Source organism: Somniosus microcephalus, chromosome 3 (assembly GCF_052327205.1).
Source record: "Somniosus microcephalus isolate GS21.2 chromosome 3, FLI_Smic_1.0, whole genome shotgun sequence".
NCBI classification, from domain to species: Eukaryota; Metazoa; Chordata; class Chondrichthyes; order Squaliformes; family Somniosidae; genus Somniosus; species Somniosus microcephalus.
Genome location: NC_140989.1, coordinates 39,394,533 through 39,419,306, shown reverse-complemented (window position 1 = coordinate 39,419,306; position 24,774 = coordinate 39,394,533). Strand labels below are relative to the sequence as shown.

The following is a 24,774-nucleotide window of genomic DNA, read 5'->3' as shown; positions in this document are numbered from 1 at the left end:
CAAAAAATGATGACGGGCTCTGTATGGTCAAATCTGCTTCTATGGCCTGAAGAATCTCCTCATAATGTTTTATTAATGATCCAGCTGTTGTTCTTCTATATAAATTTAAAAAAAGAAAGACTTGCATTTATATAGCGCCTTTAATGTCATCCTAACACGCTTTACAGCCAATTAAGTACTTTTGAAAGTAGGAAACGTGGCAGCCAATCAGCACATAGCAAGCTCTCACAAAAAGCAATGTGATAATAGCCAGATATTCTGCTTTAGTGATTTTTTAAGATTAGTTTATGGGATGTGAGCATCGCTGGCAAGGCCAGCATTTATTGCCCATCCCTAATTGCCCTTGAGAAGGTGGTGGTGAGCAGCCTTCTTGAACCGCTGCAGTCCATGTGGTAAAGGTACTCCCACAGTGCTGTTAGTTCGGGAGTTCCAGGATTTTGACCCAGCGACGATGAAGGATCGGCGATATACTTCTAAGTCAGGATGGTGTGTGACTTGCAGGGGAACTTGGAGGTGATGGTGTTCCCGTGCACCTGCTGCCCTTGTCCTTCTAGGTGGAAGGGGTCACGGGTTTGGGAGGTGCTGCCGAAGAAGCCTTGGCAAGTTGCTACAGTGCATCCTGTAGATGGTACACACTGCAACCACGGTACGCCGGTGGTGGAGGGAGTGAATGTTTAAGGTGGTGGATGAGTTGTCAATCAAGCGGGCTGCTTTGTCCTGGATGGTGTCGAGCTTTTTGAGTGTTGTTGGAGCTGCACTCATCCAGGCAAGTGGAGAGTGATCCATCACACTCCTTAGTTGTGCCTTGTAGATGGTAGATAGGCTTTGTGGAGTCAGGAGGTGAGACACACAACACAATACCTAGCCTCTGACCTGCTCTTGTTGCCACAGTATTTGTGGCTGGTCCAATTAAGTTTCTGGTCAATGGTGACCCCCCCCAGGATGTTGATGGTGGGGGATTCGGCGATGGTAATGCCGTTGAATGTCAAGTGGAGGTGGTTAGACTCTCGCTTGTTGGAGATGGTCATTGCCTGGCACTTGTGTGGCGTGAATGTTACCTGCCACTTAAAAGCCCAAGCCTGAACGTCGTCCAGGTCTTGTTGCATGCGGGCATGGACTACTTCATTATCTGAGGCATTGTGAATGGCACTGAACGCTGTGCAGTCATCAGCGAACATCCCAATTTCTGACCTTATGTTGGAGGGAAGGTCATTGATGAAGCAGCTGAAGATGGTTGGGCCTAGGAGACTGTCCTGAGGAACTCCTGCAGCGATGTCCTGGGGCTTCAATTACCACAACCATCTTCCTTTGTGCTAGGTATGACTCCAGCCAGTGGAAAGTTTTTCCCCCATTCCCATTGACTTCAGTTGATTGAGGGATAAATATTGGCCAGGACACTGGGGCGAACTCCCCTGCTCTTCTTCAGAATAGTGCCATGGGATCATCTATGTCCACCTGCGAGGACAGACGAGGCCTCGGTTTAATGCCTCATCCGAAAGACGAACCATACTAGATGATTTTGTTTTTAAGTTGCTTCCTGTTGAAGGAACATCTCTGGGGAGGGGGAAAAAACTTACAAAAAAAAATAGATTTGAAATTTTTTGTAACCATAAAATATATTTTAAAATGGTACGGTTCAGCTGTGTATAATGCGTAGTTTTGAAAGTTCCAGTAATTTCTTTTCAGGATGAGATCTACAACAAAAGTATTGAAAATTACTGTTTATAAATTTTGTCTGAACGGTAGTGCATTCTGCAGTTTAAATTGGAAAATACTAATTCCATTGTTTGCTGAACTTAAAGGTTGTATCGTTATGGGGAGGGGGGTAAGTCCTATGTTAGAGCAATTTTAGTTCTGTCTTGCACCTATTTCTACTCTGCACGGACTAGCATATGCATTACTGAGAACCATGCATGGATTGTTTTACAATCGTGACACTTGTTTTCCTGCCTGATGCTTAAATTTCAGGTTTGAGAGGTTTGAAGTATTAGCAGTGTTTGCTGCCACCGTCCTGGCACAGCTCGGGGCTCTCTTTATACTCAAAGAAAGGTAGGAATGTGGGTCTCTTTCCTTTTGATTGACACTTAACATTTTACCATGGAAATTTATCCTGGCCTGACATGCATCGGGCTAATCAATATTTTATGAATGCAAGAACACAATTGTTCCTTTCAACATTAAAGCAATAATTGGGGAATTTGAGAGTATTTTAGAATCGTGCCAAAAAAAAGCTGGGGGTGGGGGGGGGGGGGCCGTGACGTACTTTGTTGGCTACGCTTTGATGTTACTTTAAGGTTTTATCCAGATTCAGAATGATTGATGAGGGAATCCAAACCAAAGATTTAGTAAATACGAAGCCCAGCAATTCCATTTAATATCCATTACTGTTTAATAAAATTGGAAGACTCCTAAAGTTAGTTGTACCCAAAGATTACTGGTTAATTTCTGGAAGCTTTTTCCATTGCAAAGAATCCTTGGTTAGTGAGAGAAATAGTGGTTTTTAAGCTATAAATAGTGCAGCATATCATATCCTGCTGTCCTGAACAGCACTAGCCTTACTTAATTAATCAGTCGATAAATAAGTGGATAAATAGAAGGTGCCCTTATTGGACCTTCATAAACATGCATGACTATTCGGACGCAGAAGGGGGCCTTGGCTTCAGCAGCAAGTTTAAAAGACCGTGTTCAAGTATATTAGCCTAATGCATTACATTGCTTGTGCTTCCTGATTCTCAAATTTTCAACTTACATTCAGATTTCTCCCTCCATGCCATGTACCTATGAACAAGGCAGGCGACTTGGTTCAAGGTTCCTGCTTATATTACTCTGCAGCTAACCATTTGTAATGCGAGAGCAATTTGAGTTTATTTACCTCTGTTTTTCAAAAGTTTTCATTTTTTTCCTTGTTTTGTCCTTCCCCCTCCCGGCCTCTACCATTGCTGATCCATTGATAGCCACTAGGAGTATTCAAGGCCAACCTAGCATGAATGGCTTCAGAGCTTCCTCTCCTCGCCCCCGCTTACTCTCATCCTTGCCCTCCACGTAGGAAACCCTTGAGCTTTGTTTATTGTCTGGCAGCCTATCAAAGGGAGACAATGTTTCTGTCCACGGATGTTGCCTGACCTGCTGAGTTTTTCCAGCATTTTCTGTTATTTCGGATTTCCAACATCCGCAGTATTTTGCTATCGTACAAATGTTCCCGCTAATTTTTTTTGGGTGCGTGACTCATTCAAATTTCTGCACATGCGTGTTTTTTCCATTTAAAAGCCGCTGCACGGCCTGCGCGGGACCTCCAGACTGCTGCATGGCCGCGCAGCTTAATGGGAACGTTACTGATAGGTATTCGACTCACCATATTGGGCATCACATCCTTGAACCTCCTTCCCTGCGCTCTGGCATAGCGCACTATTTGCCTAGACTGCCACTTGCTTTTCATTCTCATCAACCAACACCGTTGTCAATTCGGGAAAGGGGCAGAAAAAAAACCAAGAATGCATTTTTATTAGGTTCATTCTGGACGGATGAACTAAGATGGGCTGAATGGCCTTCCTTATCCATAATTAACTTGTGATCTGTGTGTTTTTTACTGTTCATTAAAAAATAAGTGGAATGTGCCTAATTCAAACCTAAAAGTGAAGATTAAAAGAATCAAACTTAGCATTTTTATGTTGCTTTTCTCCCCTTCCTCCCCTCCCCTTCTCTTTTTATAGTATTTTTCTTGTATTGGAGTACAGATGGCACCAACAACCATCCAATGCCTCATCCTTGTGTGTGAGATGCAATAATGAGAGCCATCAGGAAGGTTGCTGCTGAGCTTAATCTTGTCCCTATCCAAATATCAGACATACACTTCCTGCATAGTAATCAGGAGCGGCAAACCTAGCAGACTCCCCCATCCCTCCCACCCCCCAACCTCTGGGACACAGAAAAACAAATGCTTTTGTTCTGATAGATCAAGTAAGGATCAAATTGATGATGCTGCTGCCCCATGTTCCTCAGTACCACACCAATTTATTGTACAATATAAATTAATTTAAAGTATTTCTTGGCTTTAGATTTGAGTCTAGATGCCATTAAAAGGGTCCAAATTTAAATGAATTCAGACCATATCCATTACATCCCCAGTGAATGAGGCCACTGTTATTTAAAAAAAAAAAAAAAAAACTGCTATCAAATGGGGTTGTGTGTGCCCTTTTGAGGTTGGGCATTGGTTTTATTTTCAGGATAATGCAGAGGAAGCTATTCATTGCATCTGCTCCATGCTACAGATGACCTAGATTGCTTGATACTGACAGAGATCGAGTAAAAATCTGTTTCAAATCTTGGTAAGATAGATATAGGAAAAACAGGAAGTCCGAGTTCAGAAATATCTACGTCCTAAATCTCTGTACTATGCAGTAGATCTATAGCTGTTGTAGCATTGCGCATTTTAAAACAGCATTGTCAAAGCTTCTGGAGGCACTCTGCCTGCCGCCTATATAACATGCATATATATCTTTTCTGAGAGGAAGAGCACTGATATCAGTTCATGTAACAGTTGTCTATACAGACGTGTTGTATGTGGTTTCCAGGTGTATCATCTGATTTTTAAATCTGGTGAATAGCTGGGTACATAAAGCTTCAAAATAACTCTACATCACCTGTGGTAGCATGACTGTTAGAATAAGATATTTACAATTCTTTCCTTGCATTTAATCCTGAAAAGTTTTGAAATTTGCAGACAACATTCAGTTATCTGAATGTACTGTAGAATGTTGATGATTCCAGAGAAAATTAATTTGTGCAGCTGTCTGATTATTGCTGCTGCACAAGACATTCAATGCTGAGGGGCTTCTGAAACATTGCACCATCAGTCCCCTAATGGCTGTTGGTAAATACATCCCCAGTGGATGAGGCCGCAGTTGGCCTGCATAGTTGACCCATGCAAACCATCCTAGGTTAGATTCCCAGTCTGTGCTGAATTAGCTGGAGCAGACTTTGGGGTTTTGCAATTGATCTTGCCCACTACCGCCCACCCCCCCCCCCCCCCCCCCCCCCCCCAACACCTCCCACCCCCACCCAGGGTTGGGAAAGGAAATCCAACCAGGATTCCTGTATCCAATTACTATACAGCAAGTGGTCACTTGGGCTTGGCACTGTAGAGCAACCAGCTTCCTTGGAATTATATTCCACCATGAGTTGGCACCTTCAGAAGAGGCGAGGGGCTGAAAATTGGAGAGGATTTTTTTTTTTTTTTTTTTTAAAAAGGTAAATGATATGTTGTAACTGCTGATGAGAAGTTATGCTGAACCTTTATAAAACACTGGTTAGGCCACAACTGGAGTATTGCGTCCAGTTCTGGTCACCACACTTTAGGAAGGATGTGAAGGCCCTTGAGAGGGTGCAGAGGAGATTTACCAGAATGGTTCCAGGGATGGGCAATCTCCGCTACAAGGACAGGTTGGCGAAGCTGGATTTGTTTTCATTAGAGCAAAGAAGGTTGAGGGGTGATTTGATAGAGGTGTACAAGATTATGATGGGTTTGGATAGGCTAAGCGGGGAAAGGCTGTTCCCACTAGTTGATGGTGCAAGGACTAGGGGACACCGATTTAAGGTTTTGGGCCAGAGATACAGGGGGGATGTGAGGAAAAACTTTTTTACGCAGCGAATGGTGAGGACCTGGATCTGGCTGCCGAAGGAAGTGGTGGAAGCGGGGACACTCCATGTTTTCAAGGGGAGACTGGATAGGCACTTGAGGGAAATAAACTTGCAGGGCTACGGGGATAGAGTGGGGGAATGGGACTGACTGGATTGCTCTACAGAGAGCCGGCACAGACTCGATGGGCCGAATGGCCTCCTTCTGTGCCGTTATGACTCTGATGATAAAGAAATCAACAGATTGATACTGTATTGGCAAAAGTGCACTTGTCGTCTTTTATACATTTAAAACTTTTTTCATATCTTCTAGAATTGCATAGAAATTAAGTATGATTGCTTTCACTATCTTACAGCGGTTTAATTCCTTTGATTTTTTTTAAACAGTGTGGAGCGATTTGTAGAACAGCCTGAAATTCATACGTAAGTTTTTGGTTTAGTTCTGCATGCATAAACATTTAGTAGTATCTTGGCAGCAAAATTAAATGTGTTTTTTCCAGTTTTTCTTGAGTAAAGCCAACTATTCACTGGTGAAGTTGTGTACCTCAGCTAGATGTGTTGTGAGGATGAATCCTTGCTTTAAATCACAACGGAACTTTTCTGATTCTCTTTAAATGTATCCTCATTTTAGCCACAAAGGGTAAAGAGGAAAGCACTTTCTGTTCAAAGTTCTCTTAGATTCTATATGAAAAAATAAGATAGGCACCCTTGCCCACCCACTGGGTCTTGATTTTCAGCAGGGCCTGTGGCTCCAGAGCTGCACTCAGGCCAATCTAGAGTCATAGCCTTCATTTCCTATGGAGCCACTCCAGGGCACATGATGGGCTGTCTCTGCAGCGATATCACAAAACTGTGAAGCAAACATGTTGAGTATATATTGCTTTTATATAATGGGAATGTACTTTTATAAAAAAAAAAAAAGAATTTCCCCTCTCTCTCCTCCCCTGGATTTTCTTGCACGTTAATGGTCAAACGGCCCTATGCTATTAATATATTGGCTTGGAATTTGTGGTCAGCGGCGAAGCGACGATCGCCGCTGCCCACAAAGATCTAGCGATCTCTGTGGCGTCAATTTCAGCTCTCCCGACCTTAGTTTGAATCTGGGGTCAAATCAAGTAAATCCCCAGCGTCCAGCAACAGTGATGTCATCAAGCTGGCTAAGCAGCCAATCACCTTGAAGAATTCTCAGACAGCAAACCAGGAAGTAAAATGCACAGATTATAATTTTAATTTTAATAAATTGTACAGAGAGCAAAATTAAGATTGGGACATACACAGGATTAAGATAGAAGCTGAAATAACAAACCAATTTAAAAAAAAAAAAAAAAAAAAAATTATTATATTAAAGCTTTGTAATTTTTAATCATATTAATTGAAAAATTTGACATTCCACAAATACAAAATTAGTTTTCAGGGCCACAACGGTTGTTCAGCAGTCAGTACTCTGCTAAAAACCCAGTTACACCTCTTTCAACAAGGCTTAATGTTTTAGGGGGGTTCTAACCACGATATTTCATCGTAAAGGAGGAAGTTTCCATCCTTCAGTGTGATTTGAATTGATTGCTGGCTCTGGGGAGTTCGACAGCGCAACCTGTGGCGGAGCAGGGAATGACTGACCGCAACGTCGGGATTTCCGCGTTTATCTGCGCATGCGCCAAATCGTGAAGTTGCTGTCAGTTTCGGAGGGGTAATGACTGCGAACGCTGACGGTTTCTCTGTCATTACCACTGCAAAATCTGGGCCATTGTATATTGTAAATTCCAAACAGAGTTGGTATTGAAGAAATTTAATGAGTCTCAGTGTGATAGATAGTTGCATGTTTTAGTAAATAAATGAGTAATCAATTTTTAGAAATATAATTACAGGGTATGTAATTATTATAAAAATCAGTTTCCATGATTTGCTTAAAAACACATTCTATCCTTCAGGGGGCGCCTCCTTGTTGGTACCTTTGTGGCCCTGTTCTTCAATTTACTTACCATGCTGTCTTTGAAGAACAAGCCTTTAGCTTACGTCTCTGAAGGTACGTTGCTGTTGAGAGGCTACATATTGGTAGCAATTTCCAATGACCTAGATGTTGCTGTCTACAAAACAGCTGTTGAGAGTTTTTAAGTGATGTCTAGAAAGTCAATTATCTACAGGAATCCGTCAAAAAGGATAACTTAAAATGGCCTTAAAACAAAAGTTAATGATAAAAATTGATTTCTTTACAGTCTGGACATCAAGGACATTCTGCACAACTCTATTTTATAGCCAACATATTTCAAATCTTCTTGTAAGGGTCGCACAATGTGCTCTAAATGTGTTCTGCATTAACTAGGACTGTAGTAAGATTTCTTTAACATAATAAGAGGACATTTTCATTCAACTTTGCAGAGAGACTCTCCATCAGGGACATTGGTTTGTCAGGATATGTTGAACTCGGGTGTGGAAAAAAGTTAGAAAGGAATTCTTGACCTGAGTAGCAAGTGAGCTGAATCCACATTAGTGTCCATTCGCTCATTAACCTACATCTCTATTTCAGCTGTTGATTAATGTTTAATTCCCTAACTCCTCCAGTCTGTTCCCCTGATGTCATCGACACTCACTGTTTCAATTGCTGTTTTAATTCAAATCTTTAAAAGGACTCTTGATGGTAGAGCAGTCCCCGGCCCACCTTTTAGTTGATGTAAAAGTACAGGTACACTGAAGAAAGAAATGGTCTGTGCTCCTGTACTTCTCTCGTTCTGATTAATGCCCAGCATCAGCATTTGAAACAAACATTTACGCAGATGTTACATTATACACAATGCCATGTTTTGAAAATTCAAAGTATTTACAGTGTTTATAGGTTTGAATAGGTAACTTAATTTCCCATATTAAAACAACTGAGGTTTACAGTAAGCAGCATATGTATCTAACACAAAAATTTGCTTTTTGTAAGCAATATAAACTTTTATAAATTGTTCCTCCCCCAAATCCATTTTCACTAGTATTATCAGCTGGAAGTGGAAACACTAGAAATCAGTACACGCTTGTCACATTTTGAAAGCTCCACAGAAAATGGATGTTACTTTCCCATTCTGCTGAGATTCTGAGCTCCGCCACATTGTTGTGGGAAGATGCTGAGTGGGAGGCAGGTGCAAACCCATTGTGAATATCATCATAGGGCCACTCTGGCATACCTCCTGGCAAACAGCTGAAGAATGATATAAGTTGGCTAAGGGAAACGGAGAGGAAAAGTAGGGTGGGACATATAGGGTGTAAAAACCCTAAAATAATTAGGCTGTTCAGTGCTTTTGATTATAATAGCTGATTATTTTCACCAAAGTCTGCTAGTTTTGCTAATCAAATGATAGAAAATGTCACAAATATATTGTCACTACCATTTTTCATGCAGTTTCCAAACGGACATTCTAGATTACTGTACTAGGAATATTTCTTTTTTTGTTAATCTTGACGATACACTGTACTTGTCTGCTGTTTTCTGCCATAAAATAGTTGAACTGAGGGGTATATTAAATCAGATTCTTATTTTTATAAATAACCCATTCTGTCAAATGTGTCATTTTGCTGTTTGATTAGTGAGAGTTAGAAAATGTGGAAATATTAGGCAAGATGTAGTGTAGAACAGAAAAGCCCAAGGTGTAACGGATGCAATAAATACTGAATGTTTCTTCGATGATGTAGGAGACCAGAGAGCAGATAATGAGCATGTAAAGATTACGTGAAGAATGTGGAAAAGGTAATGGAGTGAAGGGATGGTTGGGATAAAGTTAAGGTTAAGTTAAGAGAGATGAGGATCTGCTAAAAGAGCAAGAAAGAGAAAAGAAGAATGAGCAAGAAGAAACCTGTATTTATATATCGCCTTTCACAACCTCTGGATGTCCCAAAGTGCTTTACATCCAACCAAGTACTATTTAATTGTAGTCACTCTAGTAATGTGGAGAAATGCGGCGGCCAATTTGAGTGCAGCAATGAGATAAATGGTCATAATCTGTTTCTGGCAGCATTGGTTAAGGGTTAAATATTGGCCAGGATACCTGGAGAACTCCTCTTCAAATCGTGCCGTGTGATCTTTTATGTACACATGAGCGGGCAGACACGATCTCGGTTTAACCTCTCATCTGAAAGATGGCGCCTCCTACAGTGTAGTACTCCCTCACTACTGTACTGAAGTGTCAGCCTAGATTATATGCTCAAGTCTCTGGAATGGAGTTATAATTAAGATAATTATAGATAATATAAGTACGGTAATATAATTGTCAGCCAGATGATGAGTTTAGGTTTTTGCAGGTTTTGGGTGAGAACTGTCACATAGGCCCAGTTGAAGAATACAGACTGAAAGACCTGTAGTGAAATGAAAGACCATGGAAAAGTGATTTGTATTTTTACCCATCACATACAGGCACATCCTTCTGTGCTGTAAAATTCTATGATGATGCACTCAAATATAAACACTGCAAGACTAATGTCGTTCAAGGCACATCTAATTATTCTAATTACCTTTTCATTAAGGTGCAAACTTACTTATGTTTATTTACCTGCAGTAATAAGTTAATTCTTTCACTCAGTTATTAATTACATGGACCAATCATGTTGTTTCTTTACATAGATTACATTGAAATTACAAAATGGAAATAAGCTTTTCAGCCCAAAGTCTGTGTTGATGTTTATCCTCTACGTGAGCAGTAGTCCTAATTCCTTGTGCCTGCTCTGTTCCCATATTCCTTTATTTCCTTTTCTTTCAACTAACTATCTAACTTATTCTGGTTTCTACTTTGATTACTAACTCTGGTAGTGCATTCCATAGCCTCGCACTCTTTGGGTAAAGAAAAAAGTTCCTCCTGCACTGTCTGCTAAATCACTTAGACTTGATCTTGTATCTATGACACCTGTTTCAAAACCCCTCAATCCCTGGAAACAGTCTGTTTCTACCTAGTCTGCCCCATCCCTTCATAATTTTAAACACCTTTATCAAATCATCCCCAATTATTCAGGTCTTTCTTTATATTTACATTTTCTCATACCAGTAGCATCCTACTGAATTTGCACTGTCCCCTCTCTATTGCCTCGACATCTTTCCTATAGTGTGGCATCACTTGTGTGCAACCTTTAGTTGAATCCAGCTGGTGTTAACCAATTGGGTATTCAGGACCTTGCTAGACGGCATCTTGGGACTAATCGGACCAAGTGCGTGAGAGATTAGGAACATGTCTTACTCATCAGTCTCTGATTAATCTAGCAAAACACATGTTCAGCAAACATGGTAAGATTTAGTTGCTGTTGTAATTTTTTTCAAGACTTAATGGTCTTTGTTTTAATTCAATTTTTCTATTTTATGAATTTCCATAGCTTTCAATGTGAATTGGGTGGCCTAAGGGTTTGTATAGAAATATAGAGTCACTTCACAGCTGCATAGATGCTGTTGGTGAGTTTAACAACATCTGAAAATATTTCCGCATTCAATCTCTTTTGTTAAGTTTTTTACAACACTTCATCAATATTTAAACATCAGAGTGACAGTCGCCGTGAGAGCGATTACAGACTTTTTTAAGTGGAGTTTTTCAAGGGTACAAACGAATCACAACAGCAATTTGAAATCACGGTCAGTTTGTCATAAGCCATTATGCACACTCCAATGACTATGCCTTCCAGTTAATCACTTTGGGGGGAAGAGACTATTGCCTCATGATAAGCCATCAGATTTCCGAAACAGAATCCAATATTCTGATACTGGATTTATTATGTGGTTATTTTTTGTTTTGTCAATTTTCTCTTGAAGTCGGTGACTCCTGATACCATGGGGGCCAAGCAACCTGCAGTACTTAACCCAAGTGACGGCCCTTCAGATTTGATCCAGGACAGTGAATGTTTTGCAGGATATTAAATCACGGGAACGAGGAGGATAAACATCACAGCCAAGCCCAACCATAAATATTTTCATTCGTTGGCCATCATTATTGGAGAATCTGCACCGATTGTTCTGCTCCCTAATCCAAGGGCATTAAAGCAAACTACAATGGCCCACTGCCATCTTGGCTGCGATCAACTAACTGAGCATAGACAGGAAATCAGACTTCGAAATTCCTGGTCGGAGTTACTCATTTTATAGGCTGGCTTGACCAAGTGGGATTAAGTTATCACCCCAATAGAGAGAAAGACACAATCAAAAGGAGAGTCATTGCGAGCACCCTCTTACACGCAGACCAGTCTCAAAGATTTGGTGGTGATTAGAGATTCTGCCTGCTGTAGCATATGGTGCCTGGCCCAGAGAGCTGCTCTCTCCAGCATATGTAGTGCATGGTCCAGAGAGCCTACCCTCTTGACTGCAGTTTTTGAATGTGGATTGAAAACATTTTATTGCTTTAGAAAACATTACCTCTTCAAAAACACGCAACTATAAAATTCATCTTGTACTTTATTTTTTTAATTGTTTCCAAACATATGTTGAGTCAAACATGTCTTTTTTTGTGCCCTAAAACTTGATGATGTGACTAAAGAAAAGCATTTGAAAGAAAAATGAATGAAAATAGATTTAAATGAAATTAAGATTGAGAAAAAAGGAATGAAGAGATTCTAAATTGCAAACCCCAGACAATACATGGGGATACTGGCAGTTCCATTGGATTTGTGTTGAATACATTTCGCAATTGTGTTTTAGAAGTTGAGTGCAGTCTACGCACTTTCCCATCGGAGAATGACCTGAGCCACATTTTTGCAGTTGTCTTAACACACAAGTCATATAGTAAAATAGAAAATGGTGAAAATGCACAAATGGTCATTCAGTATCGGAAAGAAAGATTGGCTAATGTTTCTGGTGTGACCCTTTCTCAGTTAGAACATCGGTGAAACCTAGCAACAGATTCCCATTCTGTCCTCATGAACACTCAAAACAATAAAAGTAGAAATGGTGAAAAAATTGAATTCCTTATCCTGAAGAGATAGAGACTGCATTAAGACTTGCAGTAAACTTTAATAGTCTTTTCATGCAGTGTGTGAGCAATGCACATATTTCCACTTGATTTCATTAGAACAAGTGTGATTTCATTAGAACAAGTGTTATTTCATACAAAGGCAAAATACTTTGGGGGAGAAATTGGGTGAGTAGCGCCTAAAGAGGCAGTCAGTGGCTGTAGCGCCACTGGCTGCGTCTCCCGCGATATTCAGTAGGGGCGCTAATGGCGGCGTTAGGCATTTGCGCTGCGCCGCCACCGATTACGTCATCGGTGTGCGCAGTGCCCCGTTCGATATTTGGTAGCGAACGGGGCACGCCCGGTTCACGGGGCCTTACTGTGCCGGCAGCGGCGCAAGTTAACGTGGAGGTGCGGGGCGGCCGCTTTTTCAGCGGCCGCCTGCCAGCACCTCCGTCCCCGGCCTCCTAACCCCCCCCCCCCCCCCCCCCCCCCCCCCCCCGCGGCATTGCCGGCTGTTTCCCGAGAGCTCAGCACTTCTCCTTGGTGCCGGGCTCATTTGCCGGCACTCGCGAGCGGGGATCGCGCTGTTGCAGGCACCTCCCCCTTAACAGTGGGAGGAAGGCCTGCAGTACCGCAGCGTGTGGCACTGCGGCACGTTGCGCTGCGATAATCAGTTTCAGCGCCTTAAGAGGGACGCAGAGCACCTCGAGCCTCGCCCCGTGTCCCTCGAGCGGCACTGAAACTGAATTTCTGGCGATCGGTATTACTCCAATCGCTGCGCTAAATCCTGCGCTCAGGCGACTTTTGCGCCACTTTGGCGTCCCAACCCAATTTCTAGGCCTTTGTTTCATACAGTTTAGTGCCAATCCATTGAGACATTGGCATGTCTTGCTGTGTTCAGCTTTAGTGGTTTTGCCAACATGCAGTCGTAAATCATGCTGTACAATAACATTTTGTTTAAAGGAGAAAAAAACTGTTGCAGGTAACCACAGTTATGTTGTAATCAGTTGATTTCTCTCCAGTCAGCGACAACAGGAAAGGAATATTCCTCTAAAGTACCGGGAGACCAAAACAAATGTTTTGTTATAGAAAGTAAAAGCACAGTTTCTTGGATTCAACCTGCAGTGCTTCAGGGTGTTCATTTGCAGACAACAATAGGAAAAGGAACCTAATGGGCCTTTCTACTGTCTTTGCAGCTGCTAGTACAAGTTGGCTCCAGGAGCACGTTGCTGATCTAAGCCGAAGGTAAGGGTGATTTAGCAATGCTGATTCAGGCAATCTTCTGCTGACCCTGAAAAGGAGAGTAACACCAGCACTGCCTAAAATGAATTTATCTGGCACTTGCTGACAATATGCAGTCGAAGTATATTTGAGAACTAGTGAGTGGAGCGGAGGGGTGTTATCAAGGTAGTTAGGTTTGCTAGTGCAGGTAATTTGAGCAGAGTCCCTGCAGCCATTATAAGCCTGGTGTAAAGTCTCTATGCCACAAAAGAAGTCATTGTGAAGAAAGGTGTAATTTAAGCCGTCTTCAAAACCCAAATTAAATACCCTGATCTTACTACAAGATGCCAAATTAGAAGTTTTTGAAGTAGCTGAAGGGTAATTGTTGCTGTAATTTGTTCTTTCCCTCACAATCGGACAGATTGATGTGATTTAGATAAAGATTAACCTTGTCGAGTAGGGACATACCAGCTGATCATTCAGCGTCCCAGTGGACTGCACTTTTACAAAACCACCTGCTAAAGATCAAGCATTTGAGCAGTTTGTACTGCAGTCGCAAACTGGCCTTGTGGGCGAGGAGATAATCCTGTAGTTAAGAGAAATGTGTTTTTCACGTCAGCTTCATTGATGTATATTAACCAGTAAGTATACATGCATGTAATACTGTGTGAATATTTTCACTCTCGCCACAATTTCAAAATGATTGGATTACAATTGTTAAGCATGGGTGTCATAGTGCTTTAATAGCATGGAGCACAGCAGCCGTTGGCATCTCCATTTTATGAAAAGGGACAAAACTTGAATATATACGCTGCATAATATATAGTAGTACTACTGCATAAGCCATAAAACAAAATAAACACCCTGGAGTAATTTCAAGGCTGTAATTTCATCGTTGAACTCCGATAATTATAAAGCACTAAAGCTTCACTCTTAAAGATTATTACATCATCTGTACCCTTGGATCAGATTACTGCCTCTCAATCACACCCAGGGATCCATTCTCTATTATCTTGTGGGTGGGTTGGAGGGAGTAGTACTGCAAATGGAGAATTTTTCCCATCCGTATAAATATTAATCATTTCCATTCATTTACACTTGATTATGAACAACATTTTCAAGTCTCGCACAGTGCCAGGCTATAAATACATTTGGTGCAGGAAATATTGTAGGAAAAAAATGGAAGAGCCAAGCCATTTAAAATGGTAGTATTTTTTGGCCAGACTGGTGTTGGAGCACATTAGCCGCGAAGACATCGTGCCATGGTGTAGTGGGACACAATTTGCCTGGCTGGCGTCTTCCATGTTGTGGTTTGCTGAATTTATTCACCCTGGGAAGTGGGGAGCTTTAGCACTTTGCTACAAGGAGGGAAGATCAGAGCAAGTAACACTCTAGGTTGCTCTTGCACAGCTCCTGGTGACTGTTGTCAGAACAATACTGGTAGAGCTCTTGGAATTAGTTACTTGGGATAACGAATGATATGGGGAAAAGCAAATGCCTTTTAAAATTATTTTGTTTAAACGCTAATGTCAAATAAGTTATTTTGTGTCCATCAAGTTGTTGAGCCAAAAAAATTAAAAAGTTATTGTACTTTATGAAGATTCATTGCCAAAAAATATGAGAGTTTCAGGAATGGATTGTTTCTAAAAGTCCTAATATTTTATTTTATTTTCAGCTTATGTGGGGTAATTCCTAGTTTAAGCAGCATTTTGCTCCCTCGCATGAACCCATTTGTCCTAATTGACCTTGCAGGAGCACTGGCGCTCTGCATCACCTACATGCTGATTGAAATGAAGTAAGTTATGTGTGCTCTAGTTCTGCAATGCATCTGATCTTTGACAAATATGAAAATAGGCTGTGGAGGTGTGTTAAATGCAATTAAGGTTCTGAATCAAAATAAAATTTCTCAGTGTATTAAAATGGAAATAATAGTGTGTTATCCTTTGTTTTCCTTGATCTTTCCACAGCGTTATTAAGTTATCCTCCTCCATTGCCCAGCTCCATGGAACTGCTTTTGGCTGGCTCTATGCCACACAGCCAGCCCATTTCATGCATAGCCTTCTCTTTCCTCCTTTGCACTGTTGCCTCCGGAGTCCCCCAGGGATCTGTCCTTAGCTGCCTCCGCTTTCTCTTAGCAAGAGGGTTCGAGTACAGGAACAAGGATGTCTTGCTACAGTTGTACAGGGCCTTGGTGAGACTGCACCTTGAGTATTGTGTGCAGTTTTGGTCGCCTTACCTGAGGAAGGACGTTCTTGCCATGGAGGGAGTGCAGCGAAGATTCACCAGGCTGATACCTGGGATGGCAGGAATGACGTATGAGGAGAAATTGTGTCGATTGGGCTTATACTCACTGGAGTTTAGAAGATTGAGAGGGGATCTCATCGAAACCTATAAAATTCTGTCAGGTCTGGACAGACTAGATGCAGGAAGGATGTTTCTGATGGCCGGGGAGTCCAGAACCGGGGGTCATAGTCTAAGGATAAGGAGTAAGCCATTTAGGACTGAAATGAGGAGGAATTTCTTCACCCAGAGAGTGGTGAACCTGTGGAATTCTCTGCCACAGAGGGCGGTGGAGGCCAGTTCATTAAATATATTCAAGAAAGAATTGGATATATTTCTTGAGGCTAAAGGGATATGGGGAGAAGGCAGGGACAGGGTACTGAATTTGGATGATCAGCCATGATCTCATTGAATGACGGAGCAGGCTCGAAGGGCCGAATGGCCTACTCCTGCTCCTATCTTCTATGTTTACATGCTGTTCCTCTTCCTTTTCTACATGCAACAACATTATCTACAGACTTGATGTCAGCCTCCATATGTATGTTGATGGCACCCAGCTCTGCCTCCAGCATTTCTCTTGACCCTACAGCCATCTCTGTGTTGCCAGACTGCTTGTCTGACATCATAGTTGAGTCAAGTTCTTCCAGTTAAACATCGGGAAGACTGAAGCCATTGTTTTTGGCTTCTGCCGCAAGCTCCATTCCCTTGCCACTGACTTTATCCCTCTCCCCAGCCATTTGTTTAGGCTGAACCAAACCGTATAAAACCTCGGCATCCTGATCAACCCTGAACTGAGCTTCAAACCCGGAATTCTATCATCACCAAGGCTGCTTATTTCCACCTCCAGGACATTGCCCACCTCCATCACAGCCTCGTCCACTCGAGTCAAAGTCTTCTGCTGCGAAAATCCTTATGTTTTTGACTCAATTACGCCAATGTCCTACTCGCTGGTGTCTCATCCTCCACTTTCCATAAACTCCAACTTACTCAAAACTAGTCTTCCCCTCTCCTGTCCCACTCGCCTACCACCTATGCCCTTGCTGACCTACATTGGCTCTCTAACCCTAGAGCATAAAATTGAACATCCTTGGTCCCCTCTACAATTCCGTCCATATCCTTACCCCACCCTATCTCTGTAATTGCCTTTAGTTCTATATTACATAGAATATACAGCACAGAAACCGGCCATTCGGCCCAACTAGTCTTGTGCTGATGTTTATACTCCACACGTACTTCCTCCCATTCCATCTGTCTCATCTCAGCCTTTCGATATATCTTTCTATTCCCTTTTCTCTCATGTACACGTCTAGTCTCCTTTTGAAAGCATCTGCCTCAACTACTTCCTGTGGCAGCGAGTTCCACATTCTAATCATTCTGGGTAAAACAAACTCTCCATATATCCCTATTGGATTTATTAGTAACTGTCTTGTATTTATAGCCCCTTGTTTTGGATTCTCTCACGTGGAAACATTCTCCACATATACCCTAATTTTAAAGACCTCATAGTCTTCTCTTTTCTATAGAAAAAGGCCCCAACATGTTCAACTTTTACCGATAGCTATAATCTCTCAATTCTGGTACCATCCTTGTAAATCTTTTTTGCACTTTCTCAGTGCTTCTATGTCTTTTTATAGTATGGAAACCAGAACTGTGCACAGTGCTGTATAACCATGGTCCTATAGAAGTTTAGCATAGCTTTACTACTTCTGAATTATATACCCTTAGAAATAAATCCCAGTGCTTTATTAGCATGTTAATTGCTTTACTGACCTGCGATGCTGCTTCTAATGATTTGTTCACCTGTACCCCTAGATCCCTTTACCATTCAGTTTCTTATTTTCTAAGGTGTAAGTGATGTTTCTGTTTTTCCTACCAAAGTGCATCACCTCACATTTATCTGTTAAAGTGCATTTACCACTTAACTGCCCAATCTGCAAGTTTTCTAATGTCGTCTTGTATTATGTTGCATTCTTCCTCAGTGTTAGCTATACCCCAAGTTTGTTAACATCTGCAAATGTTGAGATTGAGTTACTTGTTCCTAAGTCCAAATCATTAGTGTAAATTATGAATAACAGTGGTCCCAGCACGATCCTTGTGGTAGACTGCTTTCTATCTTCCTCCAATGTGAATAACTGCTCTTTACCCCTACTCTCTGCTTTCTGTTTTTTAGCCAGTAGTCCTGTCCTCCATCTCTGACCATGTGTGCTTCCAGCTACCTTGGCTCTGCTCACTGGAATTCCCTTCTTAAACCTCCCTGCCTATACATTTCAACCTCCACCTTTAAAACCCCCTCAAAACCCATCTTTCAGCCAAGCTTTCAATCCCCCCTCTTAATCTCTCCCTTGGAGGCACAGAATCTGCTCCCTCTATCTGTGAAGCACCATGGGATTTTTTTAATGTTAAGGGCACTATATAAATGCAAGTTGTTAATGCTTTTTATCTAGCTATGGGAAATGTAGAAGTCTGTATTACTATCCTTTGTCCACCAACTATTTTTCCCCTCTATTCCCAGTAATTATTTTGCAGTGGACACAGCCACGGCTATAGCTATTGCTGTTATGACATTTGGCACCATGTATCCCATGAGTGTCTACAGTGGAAAGGTGCTACTTCAGGTAGGAGTCCCTTTTTTTTCATATCATGTCAAACCTTGGGGAATAGAAACTCAGTCTATGGTCATTAAATCAGGTTCTCACTAGTATTTCAGTAAAGCATAACATTAGGCATGTTAAGTTTTCGTGCAACTGCAGTGCAGATTTTTTTATTTACTCGGAGCTCTTTAAAGCACAATGATGGAGTGTGTGAAATTGTCATGCTATGTCCACTTGAATTGCATATTTTGTCCTTCCAAACTTAGATTGTGTCTGGAGAGAAAATTTTGGTTTATATAACACTGAATTTAAGCACGGGTGGTTACAGGTCTGTCACTGGTGTTGGTAGTGATGGAAGCAGTTTTCAGATGATGAATTAAGAGTACTATGCAAGAATCAAGTCGCACAGCATTAAGGGCTATTGACTTAAATATTTTTTTACTCCTATCGGTGTTTGAAGGGCAGGGTCTGAGGTTGTGGTGGCAAATAACAAGCAAGGGATTGAAAATGAGGGGAAAAAAACAGTTCATTTTGTGAATAAATATATTTTCTGCATAAATAATTATAAATGGGGATGCTGCAGTTATACTACCGAGGTTTATAATTTGACTTGACTTCATTTTTACAGACAACACCACCTCATGTGATTGGCCAGTTGGACAAACTTTTAAGAGAGGTATGTATTGATATCAAGGTACTTAAAAATCTGTGTACTTGAAACTAGTGGCTATCTTTTCATTTTACCAAAGAAGCCCATTTGAACTTTAAATTTATGGCAACACTAAGAGAGTCTGAATGTTCGTACTCACCCTGAACGACGACATGCAAGCCGTGATCCTGACCAACGGTTCCACCTCTGACCCAATTCATGTACGGACCGGGGTCAAACAAGACTGTGTCATCGCACCAACGTTCTTCTCGATCTTCCTTGCTGCAATGCTCCATCTCACCCTCAGTAAGCTCCCCGCTGGAGTGGAGCTAATTTACAGAACAAACGGGAAACTGTTCAACCTCCGTCGCCTCCAGTCCAGATCCAAGGTCGTCCCATCCTCTGTCATCGAGTTACAATATGCAGACGATGCTTGCATCTGCGCTCACTCGGAGGTCGAACTCTAAACCATCGTCAACACCTCCACCGAAGCGTACGAGAGCATAGACCTTACACTAAACATCCATAAGACAAAGGTCCTCTACCAACCTGCCCCTGCCACACAGTACTGCCCCCCGATTGTCCAAGGCCTTGTCATGAATTTTGATAATGTAGACCACTTTCCATACCTCGGGAGCCTACTGTCAACAAGGGCAGACATCGATGATGAAGTCCAACACCGCCTTCAGTGTGCCAGTGCAGCCTTCGGTCGCCTGAGGAAGAGAGTGTTTGAAGACCAGGACCTCAAACCCGACACTAAGCTCATGGTCTACAAAGCAGCAGTGATACCCGCCCTGCTGTATGCCTCAGAGACATGGACCATGTACAGCAGGCATCTCAAAGCACTGGAGAGGTACCTCCAACGCTGCCTCAGCAAGATCCTGCAAATGCATTGGCAGGATAGGCGCACCAACATCAGTGTTCTCGCTCAGGCCAACATCCCCAGCATCGAAGCTTTGACCACGCTTGATCAGCACTGATGGACGGTTCACATCGTCCGCATGCCCGATACGAGACTCCCGAAACAAGCGCTCTACTCGGAGCTCCGACACGGCAAGAGAGCCCCAGGTGGGCAGAGGAAATGCTTCAAGGACACCCTCAAAGCCTCCTTGAAAAAGTGTAACATCCCCCCTTGAAAAAGTGTAACATCCCCACTGACACCTGGGAATCCCTGGCCCAAGACCGCACAAAGTGAAGGAGAAGCATCCGGGAAGGTGCTGAACGCCTTGAGTCTCTTCGCCGGGAGGGAGCGCACATCAACCCAAGCACCCCACCCACCCGCCCCTTCGACCACCGTCTGCCCCACCTGTGACAGAGACTGTAGGTCCCGCATTGGACTCATCAGTCACCTGAGAACTCATTTTTAATGTGGAAGCAAGTCATCCTCGGTTCCGAGGGACTGCCTAAGAAGAAGAAGGAAGAGAAGAAGAACTCACCCTGACATGAATGGACTAGCAACCCAAAGATCATGAGTTCAATTCCCACCATGGCAAGTTGTGAAAACAAATCTGGTCATTTGTGCGCGAGCACCAGGAGAAAAAAAATGATCATAAAAGTTGCTGGATTGCTGTTTTTATAAAAAAAAAAAAAACACAACTGGTTCAATAATGTCCTTCAGGTACTCCAACGTGTGCCTCTAGTCCCACACTACACGGTTGACTCTTAATACCCACATCTCGAGTACAACTCTTTCTTAATTCAGCACTCTACGTTGAGCTAGCTTAACTGTTTTGTTTGTTAGTTAACTCAGCAATGTGTGGAGGACACATCCATCTGGCGAATGGGGAAGACCCGACAATGGTACTGGAGGGAAGTCTGTTACCTGCCAACAGTCCAGCTTTTCTTTATAGGGGTAGGATTGAGGTACAAGCACAAACAAATAGATAAAGTTAGCTATTCATTTTGTTGACCGAAATGAGAGTATTTGCTGTAGGGGAAATTTGTTATCAAAACCTTCAAATGTAATGGCCAGACAGCTTACCAAAAAGTGGAAAATCAGCGTAATGCTCAAAAAGCAAAAGACTGAAAATCTGAAAGAAAAACAAAACAGGTGGAAACACTCAGCAGGTCAGTCAGCATATATGGAGGGAACAGAAGGGTCTACACCTGAAACGTTAACTCATCTGTTCTCTCCTCAGATGCTGAGTATTTCCAGCATTTCAATTTTTATTCCAAGTTATTCACCCCTCTTCACCACCATGCCCCCCCCCCCCCCACTAAACACCACTCCACATTTTTAATCATTCTTTAATTTTATTTTTACCTTTTAGTTTCTTTTTATAAACGTATAAAATTCTGACAGGGCTAGACAGACTGGATGCAGGGACGATGTTTCCTCTGGCTGGGAGGTCTAGAACAAGGGGTCACAGTCTCAGGATACGGGGTAGGATATTTAGGACTGAGATGAGGAGAAATTTCTTCACTCAGAGGGTGGTGAACCTGTGGAATTCTCTACCACAGAAGGCTGTGGAGGGCAAGTCAGAGAATATATTTAAGGAGGAGATAGATAGATTTCTAGACACAAAAGGCATCAAGGGGTATGGGGAGAAAGCGGGACTATGGTATTGAGATAGAGGATCAGCCATGAATCATATTGAATGGCGGAGCAGGCTCGAAGGGCCGAATGGCCTACTCCTGCTATTTTTCTATGTTTCTTTTCTATGTTTTTGATCACTTGTTTACCTCATGGCTGAACCTTTGTCCCACTGACAACGGGACTTGAGTTGTGTAAACTGAAAGCGCTATCCAGGATTTATATGGATTCTGTGAGGAAGATGAAGCCTACATCTGTTTGCATTGATGCTCTGATGAAAATCAGGTTGATGGCATCACTGACTAGCCATTTTTTTAATTAACTATTTATTGCCAACATCAAGAGTTTTGGACTTTGGTGATGACCTGTCAGCACTGTCACTGCCCAGTGGAAAATTACTTTACAATTGCTACCGGTAATCAGACTTCATATGGTGGGGAACCAAGGGTCTAATGAGGGTGAGGAACTTAACGTAATTAATATAAGTAGAGAAAAAGTACTCGAGAAACTAAAAGCCGACAAATCTCCTGGACCTGACTGCCTACATCCTAGGGTTCTAAAAGAGGTGGCTGAAGAGATAGTGGATGCATTGGTTTTGATCTTCCAAAATTCCCTAGATTCTAGAACGGTCCCAGCAGATTGGAAGGTCACAAATGTAACACCTCTATTCAAGATAAGGAGGGAGAGAAAAAACAGGGAACTACAGGCCAGTTAGCCTGTCATCGGTCATTGGGAAAATGCTGAAATCCATTATTAAGGAAGTGGTAACAAGGCACTTAGAAAATCATAACCAGATTAGGCAGCGTCAACATGGTTTTATGAAAGGGAAATCGTGTTTGACAAATGTATTAGTTTTTTGAGGATGTAACTAGCAAGGTAGCTAAAGGGGAACCAGTGTAGTATATTTGGATTTCCAAAAGGCATCCGATAAGGTGCCACATAAAAGGTTATTACACAAGATTAGGGCTCATGGGGTTGGGGGCAATATAGTAGCATGGATAGAGGATTGGTTAATGGACAGGAAACAGAGAGTAGGGATAAACTGATCTTTTTCAGGTTGGCAGGCTGTAACTAGTGGGGTGCCGCAAGGATCAGTGTTGGGGCCTCAGTTATTTACAATCTATATTAATGATCTCGATGAAGGGATCGAGTGTAATGTATCCAAGTTTGCTGATGATACAAAGCTAGGTGGGACAGTAAGCTGTGAGGAGAACACAAAGGGCTGGATTTTCATTAGGCTGTGGAGTCGGGATTGGAGACGTGTGGGAGTTTAAAACCCCGAAATCGGGGGTCCCGCCTCCATGCCAGTTTCAAAGGAGGCGGGTACCCGCTCCGCACTGGGACCCGCCTCCATGAGGCGGGAAGGGGATTAGTGGCAGTTTTTAGCCTAATCCCTATTTTCATTATTGAAATGTGGGATTCCCGACCGTTCCAAACCACGCCAAGTTAGCGAGGCAGGCTGAAGGGCTTGGAGGGGTTGAGATGTCCGGTGTTAAGGTGAGTGATGGGTGCATGAGTGCAGAGGTAAGTGTGTTTGGTCTGTGTAAAGTGTTTAAAGAAGTTCTACTAACCTTTACACCCTTCCTTCCTTCAGGTCTCGGGAGTCCCTCATCTCACCGGCACAGAAAGCAGAATGGCCGCCAGCTGTCAAAATCTGCAACCTCTGCTTTCTATTCCGGGGAGATCTCTAAATCATCCTGAGAGGAAGGAATTAACCTGGAGTACAGATTGTCAGTGTTTGACAGCTTCAAAGAGCTGTGAAACGCTGATATTTCATCTGTCAAAAGGTCTTGACAGATGAAATTTCAATCTGTGACATCACCTGTTGCCGGGTGGCCCTTAATTGGGCTGCTGAGCCCGCTGGGCGCGCTCAACAAGGTCAATCAAGTCAAAATCGCGTGGGTTGGCTAGAACTCTATGGTGGCGGGACTACAACCTCAAAAGTTGTAGTCCTGCCTCCTCAATGAAAATCCAGCCCAAAGAGTCTGCAAATGGATAGACTTAAGTGAGTGGGCAGCAAGGTAGCAGATGGAGTATAATGTAGGGAAATGTGAGGTTTTTCACTTAGGTAGGAAAAATAGAAAAACAATATTTTTTAAATGGTGAGAAACTTTCAAATGTTGGTGTTCAGAGAGATTTAGGTGTCCTCGTGCAAGAAACACAGAAAGCTTGCATGCAGGTACTGTAAGCAATAAGGAAGGCAAATGGCATGTTGGCCTTTATTGCAAGGGGGTTGAAATATAAGAGTAAGGAAGTCTTGCTACAATTGTACAGGGCCTTGGTGAGACCACACCTGGAGTACTGTGCACAGTTTTGGTCTCCTTATCTAAGGAAGGATATGCTTGCCTTGGAGATGGTGCAATGAAGGTTCACTAGATTGATTCCTGGGATGAGAGGGCTGTCCTATGATGAGAGATTGTATAGAATGGACCTATACTCTCTGGAGTTCAGAAGAATGAGGGGTGATCTCATTGAAATATAAAAGATTCTGAGAGAGATGCTGAGAGGTTGTTTCCCCTGGCTGGAGTGTCTAGAACTAGGGAGCATAGTCTCAGGATAAGGGGTAGGCCATTTAAGACTGAGATGAAGAGCAATTTCTTCACTCAGAGGGTTGTGAATCTTTGGAATTCTCTACCCCAGAGGGCTGTGAATGCTGAGTCTTGGAGTATATTCAAGGCTGATAGCGATAGATTTTTGAACTGTAGGGGAGTCCAGGGATATAGAGATTGGGTGGGAAAGTGGAGTTGAGGTCGATGATCAGCCATGATTTTATTGAATGGCGGAGCAGGCTCAAGGGGCCTACCCCCTGCTCTTATTTCTTATGTTCTTATATTCCATATGAATGTTACTGGTAAAATCCAGTCATTGGTGCTAGATAATGACTTCCAAAGTATGTAGCAAATATTGGTCTAGTTGACTGAAGAACAAAAACTTAATAGAGCCAAAAATGTCAGCCTTGGCTTAGTGGTA

General features: G+C 42.4%; 1 protein-coding gene across 3 annotated transcripts in view; it reads left to right on the top strand.

The window, feature by feature from the left end:
* The window catches only part of slc30a6 (solute carrier family 30 member 6), a 146,996-nt gene that overhangs the window by 95,091 nt on the left and 27,131 nt on the right, over positions 1-24,774 (top strand). For 2 of the 3 annotated variants that reach the window (XM_085980192.1, XM_085980189.1), the window contains 7 exons: positions 1,969-2,049; positions 6,022-6,057; positions 7,563-7,657; positions 13,727-13,775; positions 15,427-15,546; positions 18,544-18,646; positions 19,251-19,298. In XM_085980192.1, coding sequence (XP_085836318.1) covers positions 1,969-2,049; positions 6,022-6,057; positions 7,563-7,657; positions 13,727-13,775; positions 15,427-15,546; positions 18,544-18,646; positions 19,251-19,298 — 532 coding nt within the window. The remainder of the gene's footprint in view (positions 1-1,968; positions 2,050-6,021; positions 6,058-7,562; positions 7,658-13,726; positions 13,776-15,426; positions 15,547-18,543; positions 18,647-19,250; positions 19,299-24,774) is intronic. The other variant, XM_085980190.1, reaches the window with a different exon arrangement.